The sequence below is a fragment of the Chiroxiphia lanceolata genome, chromosome 15, assembly GCF_009829145.1.
Source record: "Chiroxiphia lanceolata isolate bChiLan1 chromosome 15, bChiLan1.pri, whole genome shotgun sequence".
Taxonomy (NCBI): Eukaryota; Metazoa; Chordata; class Aves; order Passeriformes; family Pipridae; genus Chiroxiphia; species Chiroxiphia lanceolata.
Genome location: NC_045651.1, coordinates 4,238,022 through 4,250,299, shown reverse-complemented (window position 1 = coordinate 4,250,299; position 12,278 = coordinate 4,238,022). Strand labels below are relative to the sequence as shown.

The 12,278-nt window shown below is 39.0% G+C and overlaps 1 protein-coding gene across 1 annotated transcript in view; it reads left to right on the top strand.

Moving 5' to 3' along the window:
* The window catches only part of DOCK2 (dedicator of cytokinesis 2), a 164,648-nt gene that overhangs the window by 112,106 nt on the left and 40,264 nt on the right, over window positions 1-12,278 (top strand). Inside the window, exon 30 of the mRNA XM_032703120.1 lies at window positions 8,206-8,284. Coding sequence (XP_032559011.1) covers window positions 8,206-8,284 — 79 coding nt within the window. The remainder of the gene's footprint in view (window positions 1-8,205; window positions 8,285-12,278) is intronic.

The following is a 12,278-nucleotide window of genomic DNA, read 5'->3' as shown; positions in this document are numbered from 1 at the left end:
ACTGTTCTATGTCACCACAGAAAAGACTGAAAATTCAGTATTCATCATTTTCATCAAGTGTTGTAGATGCAACTGAGAATTTTTCTGTGTTCCCCCTTTCTGATTAACTTTGACCAGCCTGTCATATCATACGAGATTCTCAGGAAATCAAATATATGCAATTTTCTCATATTTAACATTAATTGGAATGGTTATTTTTGTGTTTTTAAACAGCAGCATCACAAAATAACCCTGCTGGTGGTGCATTATGTGTTTGCTGCATAATGATCTCTTTTAAAAGGCATAATCTGCTGATTCAATGCAACTTCTATACTGAAGCAGTTTGGGCTGGGAAGTGGTGAGCTCACATGAGCAGTGATTAGACAAGAGGCAGATTCGTAGGTACCTGTAATTACAGATTATTGTCTTAGCTTCAGAAAAAGCCAGGCTTTCCTAAAAGTAAAGAAATTATGTACTGGAGAGAAAAAGTCTCACTCACTAAATATTTTCAACATGAATATCTGAAAAATTAGGAGCACGTGGATTGTGTTGAACCATAAAGCAGATTTAGTGAAGGGGTTTCAAGCACAGAAAGGTTATGGAACAGGGAAAAGGAAAAGCAAAGCCCAAATTGCACTTCACTTTTAAAGTTTTATGGTGAGATTATGAATAAAATACAGAGCAGCTGGGGGAAGGAGGGGAGAAGAAAAAAAAAAGAAAGCAAAAATAAGACGTTGGTTATCCACACTAATTTCATGTAATTCTCCAATTTTAATCCTTTGATTTGTGAATGGTCCCTAGAAATACCCATGAAAATATTTTTACCAAAGTATCATCCCTTCACCATTCTTAGATATAGAGAAATGAACAATAAATGATATGGAAATGATGCACAAACATGATATAAATGGTGAATTACTGCTAGCAGGTGAGAAACAAAAGTCAATGGAAGAATGGAGAAGTAATTTCACAATATCAATTCAAACCTCCTTCAGAAATGAAGCCGTGGGAGTTTATTAATGTGTAGCATCCTGATATAACCACATTAAATCATTGCATTCATCTTTTAAGAACTTGGTTTCAGCTTTGTGTCTTATTCCCAGATTTGATCTGGCACTGAAGACACCACGTGATTTAATTTTTTTTCTTTAATTCAGAATATTTCTACTTTGCAAAAAATTGGCTGTGATGCATAGAAAACCAAAGGAAGTGAGAGGAATCTCACTACACAGGAAAAATTACTGAGAGTACCTTTCAGGCTCAGTTACTTAGAGCTCAAATGAGCTTTTTTTATGTATATTTTTCAAGCTATGAAGTCCCTTGAACTCCACAAAACACCACATTTTCAGGAGTTTGAGATAAATATGTATGTAACATGCAGTTCTGACAATGCATTTTGATTCCTAAATGAGAGCTAAGAAGTCTTTAAAGCATGGTTGAGGTAGATGCTGAAGGAAAAGCTACATACAGGGAGACTTCACTTGTGTGGCACAAAGACTTTGCACATTCCTGTCTGTCCCTAGGATTTCATTGGTACTGCTGTCAAATTAACTCTGACACCTTATGGAATGCAGCATTTTGGATGCTTGGCACAGTGCTCGAGGTAAATTTTCAAATCATGCTAATAAGGAAAATGAATTGTACATAAACAATTTATAATTGAGACAAGAGTAGAGGGAGAGCAGACATTTGGAAGCAGTTATTTCCTGACCACGTTAGATTACACTCTGGGTGTACACTGAAAAAAGAATGTGGGAAAAGGACAATCACTTTATCATTAGGATTCAATATGGATGGTACAAAAAATTATTCTTCAGCCTGTAGTGAAACTGAGGTGACACAAGGGAGAAATATGATTAAATTATACTGCTTTCTTTGCACCACTGGCCATATTTTTCCAGTTACCATGGAAGTGGTATTGCTTACTAAGTGTTGCCATTATTGTACTCTTAATAACTAGGTTTCATGTAGCCAAAAGGTTTTTAAATATTGTTTCCATCTTGCATTGTCCTTCCTTTCTAAACCAGTGATTGCTTGCCGTGTGATTAGGAGATAATTTCTGCTGTTGCTTTGTAAAGGTTTTATTATTATCTTTTATCCTACTTTCTGAGACTTTCTCCTGCTGCTCTCTGTTGGTACTGAGATAGTACCTGTGAGTTTTTAATCTCTTCTGTCACACTGATTGATTGCTTGTCTGATCCCTCTTTTGTGTGTCTTTCATCTTCCATCATTAGTTCAGAGTTGCTGATCAGGGTTTCAGTCCTGGGCAATGATCAACATTGAGGATTGGGTCTGACCCACTTTTGAATCTTCTCTTTATATAATTTTCCTTCCTCTGGCTTGGCACGTGAGAAGGAAGAGAAAAGGTGACAGAAGCCTACAAGAGAATAATTTGACTTCAGCTGCTTTTCCCTTGTGTTTGTTTTATGTTAAAATACCCATCAGGTATGTTCTGCACAGAATTTTATGAGGGTACTACTAATAAATCAACATAAATTACGTGGGAGTATTATTTTGGCTCTGCTATTCCTGCTCCAGATTTCCTAGAACTGGCATAGTGGCCAAACAGTGTCTATCAGAACTCAGAGAAGATCTTCAAAAATAATAGTCAGTACATCTCCCAAGCTTTGAAAGAACTTCCCTCATATTCCTCATCTGTTCAAGTAGAGGATTCCCTGATGAGAGCGCTGATTGATCAGCTTTGGGGATTGCAAAAAACCCCTCCCAAACTGAAGTTAATGTAACTCCTTCTGCCTTGAATTTGTGGACCAAACTGTGTGAAGGAAAAGCACTTGGGGTTTGTGGGAAGGAGTTCTGAGTTGTAAAAACTGTCTTTGCCTTCATTGGTTATCCGAAAAAAAACCCCCACAAACCAACATATATGCCAACATTTCAATGGTTTCTTTCAGTAAGAGGTTTCACAACAGAGGTAATACATTCTTTTAAGCTTTATCTCTGTTTTTCTGTGTCTGATTATCCAGTAGAAGTTTGTACTTGATTCTTTTTTTCCACCTGCCATTACATCAGTGCAGTCACAGCTTTAGTAGACACAGCAAACATGAGGTTGGGTTGATGCTCATAAATACCTGAGTGAACTAATTCAGCCTTCACCTCAGTGTCTGGGTTACTCACCTCAAAGCTGTAGCAGTGAACTCTCAGATCTTACTCATGTGAGCCTGAAAAGACTTTGAAAAGCATCTCACTGGTGTTGGGCCACTGCTTCAAAAAGAATTCATGTGTAAGAGTCTGAGGAAAGGCCTATTTTCCCCATGATTTTGGAAAGGTTTCTAATTCTGTACCTGATTTATGCACCTGTTCCAAAATAATTTTGTGGCCCCAGAATTGTTCTGTGCTTGGAACAAGGTGCAAGAACAGGCCAGTTTTGGCAAAGCCACCTAAGAACATTCCATGTGAATTTAAGGTTTTGGTTGGTCAGGTTTTGGGGGGGTTTGGTTGTGGTTTAGGGTTTTTTACTGTAATCATCTCTTGTTTTATGCTGCAAGGAGCTGATGCACCAATTCTAACTAGTTTGCTAAAAATAGCTTGAAGTTCCAGATCTGCAGTTTAGGTTTATCTCCTATTTACACTTCAAAAGCAAGGACAATGTGCAGACCTATTTTACCGTTAAACAGAGAGTCATCATCTTATAAGGAATAGCCTTGAAATCCTACTTTGATCCACGTGTTGTTTGTGGATACAGAATTCTTTCCTTGCTCCATCTCTGTTTTATTTTATTTGAAGGAGAATCAATTAAGAAATCCTTATTTTGAGGTGACTTACGAATTATTTTTTGTCTGTCATAAATTATTTCTGTCTGTTACTTGTGGTACCTTTCTATCCCTGTTTAGAACAGACATCTAAGTGTTTGAAACTAAGTACAGATTCTATTAATTGGCCTTTCTTTCAGGCCAGAATTTGTAAAAAAGTAGACAGCACAATAACATAGAAGCAGCAGGAAAATCAGAAAGTTAAAGCAAATAAGAGCAGTTGATCCATGGCAATTCTCTGGCTGTCTTAAGCCAAAACCTTGTCTTTTTATACTCAGATTTAGTCCAGAGATTTCAGGCTTTGAAGATCATCCATGAATCTTCAGGCCCAAGACTTTGGTATGAACTGTACATTAGAAGCATCAGTCTCCATAAAGTCAGGATATATCATGGGAGTTATTGAGTGAAGGAATTTCAACACTTTCAGATCACAATTATTTAAGCTGATGAGAAATTAATTTCATATTTAGTGTAGAAAAATTATCATGATTAAATACCCAGAAGAACCTATTTGTAGTCCTGTGTGATGATTAAAATTAAAGGAAAACATGAACATTAAATGGAAAAAATCATGGAATGATATTGTCTGTGTGAGAAATGAAGATCCTGTGCTTTGGTCAGTCCAGTTCAGTATAACCTTGCAAAACAAAGCTCTGCAGCAATCCCTGAGCTGAGAGGAAAGGTAAACTCCAATGTTCTGTTACAGAAACAAGGGAAATTCAGTTATTTTACACTGGGACAAGATAATCCCTTTCAGTAGTTTGCCTCAATCATTTCTCCTGCAGTCAGACAGGGCAAATTGTGCTCTTCTGAGCTGCTCTGGGACACTCCTACCATCTCTTTTCTACCTCTGTCTTCTCCATTATGTCACTTATAGTTGATAACTGATGTTATGAATAATCATAACCAGTCAATGATTCAATTCTTTAAATAGGAATATGATGTCAGTAATAATTAAAATTATATTTTCCCTTGTTTTCATCAAAATCTCCAACTGTTTTATAAATACCTGTTTAGTTTCATACTTGGGGCCACTTAATTAATGCCCCTGTTTGGTGATAGGGGAGACTGAGGCACGTAGAAATGAAATCACTGAGGCAGGACACATGGCATTGGCAGGGGCCAGGAATAGAATTCAAACCTACTACCTAAGTGACTTCCAATGACAGGAATAGATACACCCTTTAGGCAAAATACAGATGCATGAAAATGTTTGGAATTTGACAGCCTGGAAATATTGCATGCTCCTGAAAATATGTCATTCCAGTCTGTCAGGCAAAAATATCTGTGAGAGGGAAAGGGATATTTGCAGAAGGCAGCTTACATATAATTATATTGCATAGAAACCTGTAAATATTTTTAGTATTATCAGGAAATTTTACTGGGCATTAAATACCTCAGTATTTCTCAGGTGTCCTTGAGGCTTTTTATGTATGGTTAGCATTAAACCACATGCTCTTCACAAAAATTTTAAAGTAAGACACACAGGAATATGTTCATATTATAAAATAGATGTGCAGTAATAAATTCATGAGTGTGTAAGCTATGAATTATGATAAATTACTATGTCCTTCATGATACTTCCATGCTAAGAGTAAAGTACTTTAAAGTGTGGGATTTTTTTAATGCACCATCCCAGAGTCTCCCAAATGGGATATTTGGGTGGCATGTTTCACCAGAAGTGTTGGAGTAGTGAGAACACACAGAATTTGGGAAGTAAAAAAAGCCTCAGAAACGTAGGACCCTCCTCCTACTGCAAGCAAAGACTCTGTGAGTGAAGAGAAATGCTCCTCTCTGAGCAGCTGGAGCTGAAGAACTTGCAAATTAAAGGATCCAGAGCAATGTAGTGCTACAAGAAAGACACACCCCTAAAAAAGCCTTGCCCTAAAACTGCTGTTGGGAAGAGTGATGAGGATGATGACACAGAGTAACACGTGGGTGTCTGTGATTCTGCCTCGCTGTGTGGTTTTTTGGGCTGCCTAAAGCAGACCACTCTTTTTAGAATCCCCTTTTTCTGCAACATCTTGAGGTGTTTGTGTCCAGCATCAGGCAGCTTTGAGGAGATAAATGTGCCCGTGTGAGTGGAGCGTTAGGAAAGAATGTGTTTATTTTCTTGTGGGCAGTGTGGGACAGTTTGCAGCAGAAATCACATTTTCCACAGTAAGACCTGATCACATAAAAGGTGGAAGAGCAGGTTCAGTAGTCTGAAAAAGAGCAGGGGGTGCACAGAGGTTGTTCAGCAGAGCTGTCACAGCCTGCAAGGGCAGCATTGAGCAAAATCAGCTTTCTTGAGCTTGAGGTAATTTGGTGACACGGCTTTTCACAGGTCAGCCCCTTAATTCAGCTGGCAGGATTAGCTGAGCTAGTGTTAGTTGAGATCAGTATGCCCTGGACCACTGAGAGGAAGCTCAGCTGGATGTGTGGGATGATGCAGTGGAGTGACACAGCACCCTTGGAGCTCTGGAACCTCCCAGTGCCAGCTCCTGTGTGTCCCTCTGGCCACATGAACAAAAAGGACTTGGCAGGATGTGGCACCATGTATGAATTATTTTATTTCTTTGATCACATCAGCAATACAGAGGAATGTTATGTGGATGAAAAGAAAATCTTTAAGTTCTTGCAAGGAGTTTTTTCCTCCTGGAGAACCTCACCCATAGCAAGGGGTTTCACTGCAGCTGGTCTGATGCTCTAATGAAGCAGGGAGCTCCTCTGGGTGATTGCTCAGTGGGATTTCCTGGCATAAACCTGCCAAAAGCTGAACTTTTGCTTTACCTCCCTCATTAAGAAACTGAATTATGCCTTCAGATTATTTTTTTTCTTTTGTGGTGAGACCCAAATTCCTTTCCCTGCCTGTTCTGTTTCTGTAGTGGCTCAGAGACTGGTGTCTAGGGACGAGCATAACAACAGAGCTGGGAGGGAATAACATGTTTGCTGTGTTCTGCCAGCCCCCAGTGACCCAACAGCTTTCCATCAGCCTCCCTTCAGTTTTGTCTTTGATGTGTTTAATCACTTTTAAGCCAGTATAAAATTTGGGCATTCACGGCATCCTGTGGCAATGAGTTGCAGAGTTGAGCAAGATGAGCATAAGCCTTGGTTTTGCTGATTTTGAATGCACATTCTAATTGTGTTCAGTGCCCTCTGATGCTCTCTGGGAAAGCTGGGAATGCTCAGTCTCTCATCTCCACAGCACTTTTGATTTTATAGATCCTACCACCTCCCTCCTCAGTCACCGAGTGTCCCCTGACTAAGGAAACCCATTAAATGTGCTGGATCATTTCTGTGCCACATTTATTTGCTTGGTTTCTTCTCTCTCCTTGCTTTTTGTATCTGTTTATCTTTTTGAGGTGGGGCACCACAAAGGATCTGACCCAAGGATGCAGCATTCCTTTGACAGTAACATGTGGATATCCTGCAGTCTCTTAATCTTTTTCTAAGAGTTCTAATTATAGAATTATTGCTCTCTCTGATGTTACTTGGGGGTTTCTGGACCTGGCTGTTATAACTATTAGATCTTTTTCCAGATTGGGAATAGCTGGTTGACAGCCAGTCACTGTATTTGAACACTTAGGATTGTTTTTTCCTTGTCTTCACCTTTCAGACTGCATCTGTTTGCCCCCACAGGGTTTGCTATAGAAATATTTCCACTTAATAGTTTTAAAAAATGTACTCTGCTACGAAGCAGAGGCAAATGGATCACTTTCAGTCAATTTACAATTTTGAAAACAACTGAATTATTAAAATAAACTTTATAAATATTTAGAGATACAATTGATTTTTGTTTTACAAATGTCCTGTGGGGAGTCAGACAAAGAAATTAGCTTTAGAAGCATGGCTTAATCATGCTGCATTAATCAAGAGCTTAAATAGGTGCTGCTTTTCAGGCTAGAGGGGTAATGATCACGTTCTTTCTCTTGGAGGAAATAACTGTCTAGTAACTGAGATTTGAATGTGTTTTTACAATCAGCCTGAGGAGGAAGGTGGGCAGGGGTGTCGTCCTGCCCTCACCACCTGTGAGAAAGCTGAAAAGCTGCACTTTATGTCTTTAAATTGGGAAAAATGCAGTGGCAGCTCCTAACTAATCATGTGAGCACAGGAGCTCTTTGAGCTGTCAAACCCACGGGGAGGAGGCAACGACAGCCTTGTAAATGATGTGGTTTTGTCAGCAGAGAACAATGTGTTTGAAAGAATCGCTCTGTTGTCTCAGGAATGCAGTGTGGTGTGAAGCAGAGGGAAGAAATTCTATTGTCTGACTTCTGCAACAGAGGTAGAGAAACTTTGTGACAACTGTGTGTGTCGTTTTTTCTGTATGGGTGACAGACTATAAATCCCATGCCATGGCACAGAATGGCACCGTGTGGGAACTTCAGTGCTAAATGTGCTTCCACCAACAACCCCTGTGTTTGGCATCGACTCCCAGGGGTTACACTCATTTATCTGTATCGTTGCTTTGCTTTTCCAGGGTGTTCTTGAGGGCCATCAATAAATTTGCGGAGACGATGAACCAGAAATTTTTGGAGAATATGAATTTTGAAGTCCAAGTAAGTACTGAGGGTTCTCAGCTGGGTATCCAGGTGGCACGTGCAGGTCTGCAGAGCCCTGTCTGCTCCTGTGCATCAGCACCAGGTGGGCTCTTGGTTTGAGTGGGGCAGGATTAGGTCACCTTTCATAGGACACGAGAATCATGCTTTGATTATTTATGATCAGGCACCCAAAGAGAGTACTTTGTCCTGTGATTCTATCAGGACTGGCAAGCAGAAAACTCATTTTTTTTGTCTTAGCCAGCCATGTGCATTCAGAAAGTCAGCATGGAGCCTTTACAATGTCAGTATGTAGGACAGAAAAAGCTTAACTTTGTTTGACTCCTGGAGTATTTAGCACTTAGAATTCATTTTTAACTTGTAGTCTTCCCTGAAAAGTCATCCTTTATTTCTTTATTTTTATTAGTTTCCTCTGAAATAATTTTTAATTAAGTTTCAGGGTTTTTTTTTTAAGTTGCTCAAAATCATTCCTTGTAACTTTAAACATTGGGTCATGCATTTTACCACGTTTGGTTTCCTTTAGATAAAAATGTCTGTAGTTTTCCCATTCATGAAGCTGTTATTAAAATGTAAATACAGTTTTTGATTCAGGATTTGTCACTGTAGAAATAGATGGAGAATACACTGACAAGGTATAGTTTGAAAAGTGATTCTGTTGCACTCTTACTATAAAGTCCAAGGCTTTGCTTTCTTGATTTCTTGGGGTTCGTATTTTACAGTTAATCTCACAACTTGCAATCTGTTTTAGGTGATTCCCCTGTGCTGCACATGATTGTTCAGGCTCATTGTACTAAAAACTGTTTGGGGTTGGTCTCTTGGTCCTCAACACAAAACCCCTCGGTCACAAATAGCTACAGAGCAGCCACACGAGGGGTTACACAGGAAGAGTTTAAAAGACAATAGTAAAAAGAAAGGTAAAACATTCAGTTCACACTCAGTTACACTGTTCCCAAGTATGAAATGTAGAGCTCCTTCCACACTTATTTCATTAAAAAATTCATACCTTCAAAATGGGTGACTTTGCAAATATATATATATGTATAATGTTAATTAAGATTTTTGAATCACAGGGAAAGATGTTTCTCCTGACAAACTTAACACTTATTTTTAGTAAATACCCCTGTTGGAAACCCTCAGATCCTTGATGTAAATCTCTCTTAGGCTCTATCCGTTTATTAACAACTGATTTATAAGCTATGATTTCTGTAGCCCTCGTTCACTTTTTCCTGAACGATGCTTTAGTAATTTTTACAAGCAGATATCAGAGGTCTGAAGGACATCACAGTGTGCAGGCTGCCAAAACCACACAGCCTTTAAAGAACACGTGTCTGTCAAAGTTTTATTAAGCTGTGCTCTGCCTCTCTCAAATGGGAGAGCAGCAGTTTAATGTGCAGCTTTTATTCCAGCTCCTTCCCGGGGCAGTTCTGTGTGTTCCAGAGTGTTATCAAACAACCAGGGCTGTTGTAGTTCAACACTGCACCTTGCAGTTCAAGGGGATGCATTAATGCTCTTTTATTCATGACTTGTCAAATAGCTGGAGGCTCTGAGTAAGCTAAACAACGTTAGAGTAAATGAGGAGAGCCTTGTAAAGAATTGTAGTACCCTCATAGACTTCACAGGAGACTTAAAATCACAAGTCAAGCAGATACTTTACTTTTCTTCCGTGAATAAAAGCTCTGCAAACCTTCCAACAGTTGCCTAAATACACCTCTTTAAAAAGCTGCTACTGGACTGAAGAGGGTCTGAATAGTGCAAAGCATATTGGCTTATTTTCTTAACTATGAATTAAAATTTGACTTCCCACTCTCTATTTTTTTGTATTAGTGTATCTTAGCTGTAAGCAAACGTAAGCAGTGGCTAACTCACAAAAATAGTAAAAATAAATAGGTGTTTCTTCTAAGTTATTTCGTTTTAAGTCACAACTGAATGTATTCCAGTATATGAAAGAGATCATTCCTGAAGTGAAGGCCTCACATATTGAGGGTGCCATATATCCCAGAAATCAGTTTATCATTTCTTATGCTGTTCAGAGGTTCCAAAAGGTGGTTTCTGGCTAACCTTGCTCCATAGCTGTGCTAACTACACGTGCTTTGCAATTCTGCACGCTTGCAGAAAGTTTACAAGTGTCATTTGTCTCCAGAATCAAACCAATGAACCCGGTATCCAGCTGAAATGTGTTGTGGCTGCTGGTCTCCAGGGGCTGAGCTTGCTTTCACTATAATATTTCAAGGAAAAAAACCCCAAAAACCGTCATCTTGTCTGTTTTTAGGATGTGCTTGAGTTTCTTTCGCATCTACGGCGATTTGTCAGAAATTCAAAAGGCTTACAAAGAATTCATGTTTCTCCTAATTACCAAAAAAAAAAAACCCTGGGCAAAGGTATCTGTAGGGGAATGGCTACAGGGTGGCCTTAATGTCTCGGTTTCAGAGGTGTATGAAGGAGGGGGCAGCAGCCTTAATTTAGGGATGATTTTTCAGGATAATTACCAAACCTCCTCTTTGTGAGGTGCCTGGAAATTTCTTACTAAATGAATTCCACATTTTCCGATTGAGCACGTGTCCAAAACATCTTGGAATGTTAGTGTGGGCTTAAGGGAAAACCAAATGGGTCTCATAAGGATACTTTTTTACATTTTTAAAATCTGTTTCTATCTGGTTTTACCTTTGAGAGACTATTTGGCCTCACAAGGTTTTAAAGTCAGTTCTGGTACTTCAAAGCTTGGAAGTCCTTAATTTGAACATGCTATTGAAATACAAAGGATCCTGGTTTTTCAGCCATTTTGGAGTACTCTGAGGACAAAAGGAAATGTATTTTATAAATCAGGTTATTGAGTTTATAGTGTGTGTCTCTGACAAAGGTGGCACTGTGCTCGGAGCTATTAAGTGAATAAATAGACCAGTGTCTTTAGTAATAAGGCTTCATTTTTCTCTCTATAATCTAGAATGATTTGAGAAATTTTCCGTTTTATTATTATTGATGATGATGATGATGAAATATAAATTATAATTGACACATGCCAAGTGAGTGCCCTGCACCTCAAAAAACACATCTTCTCAGGGGCTGAGAACTCCTCACTGGTCAAAATAATAATTTAAAATATTTGGTAAGAGAGGAAAGGAGGCCTTCCAGGGCATAAATAACATTTATCCTGATGCAAAAGGCCCTGAATGAGGATGGTATTGAGTTGGTGTGTTTGCAGCAGGGCCAGCTTTGAGATGATCAGCTCTGCTCAGGAGAGCTTTGGTTAGACCTCAGAGGGAGGAATAAATACACATTATAGACAATAATTCCTTTAGGAAATGTCTGTGGTTCCATGTGTGGTTTTGTGTGTCAGTCTCTGTTTTTCCTGGTTATTTGCACACTGGAGTTTTCCAGGCTATAAAGGACAGAGGTCACTCCTGGTTTTGATGGAACATTATATTTCCAGTGTGGGTTCCCAGCCCAGGGTTGTGTTACAGCATACAAAATGAAGAGCTCTGTTACAACTCTTGTTTCAATCCTTTAAATTACCACTAAATATATTTACCATTGCCTTTCTATCTCTGACACCTACCACTATTATTCAGATAGAGCCACGTCTTTAAGTGCCTGAAGCTGTTGCTGACTGCTTAGAAGCTTTTCAAAATAGTATTTCCTTCCTTAAATTCATGTTTCCTAGTGAAGTTTCTCTTTCCCCATTCCATCTTAACATATGAGAAATACTTTGATTGTCTGGAGAACAAGTAATTTGCTTTGAGGAACGAAGTGAGAGAAGGAAGTGAGAGAGGGTTTCATCTTCTCCAAGTACATGACATCAGTAGTCATTCAGGGATGTATTTTGTCCTTCTTTCATGTAGAGAGCTCTTCACAAGTCATATTGGAATTTCATACAAATGCTGGTTGAATTAGAATCCAAAGAGGAGACAGTAGATGCTTTTTGAAGTGGTGCTCAAATGCAGTGTAATTACAGTGGTGCCTTTAGCTCCAAGTTAAGATTCACCAGTGTTAATGTGTT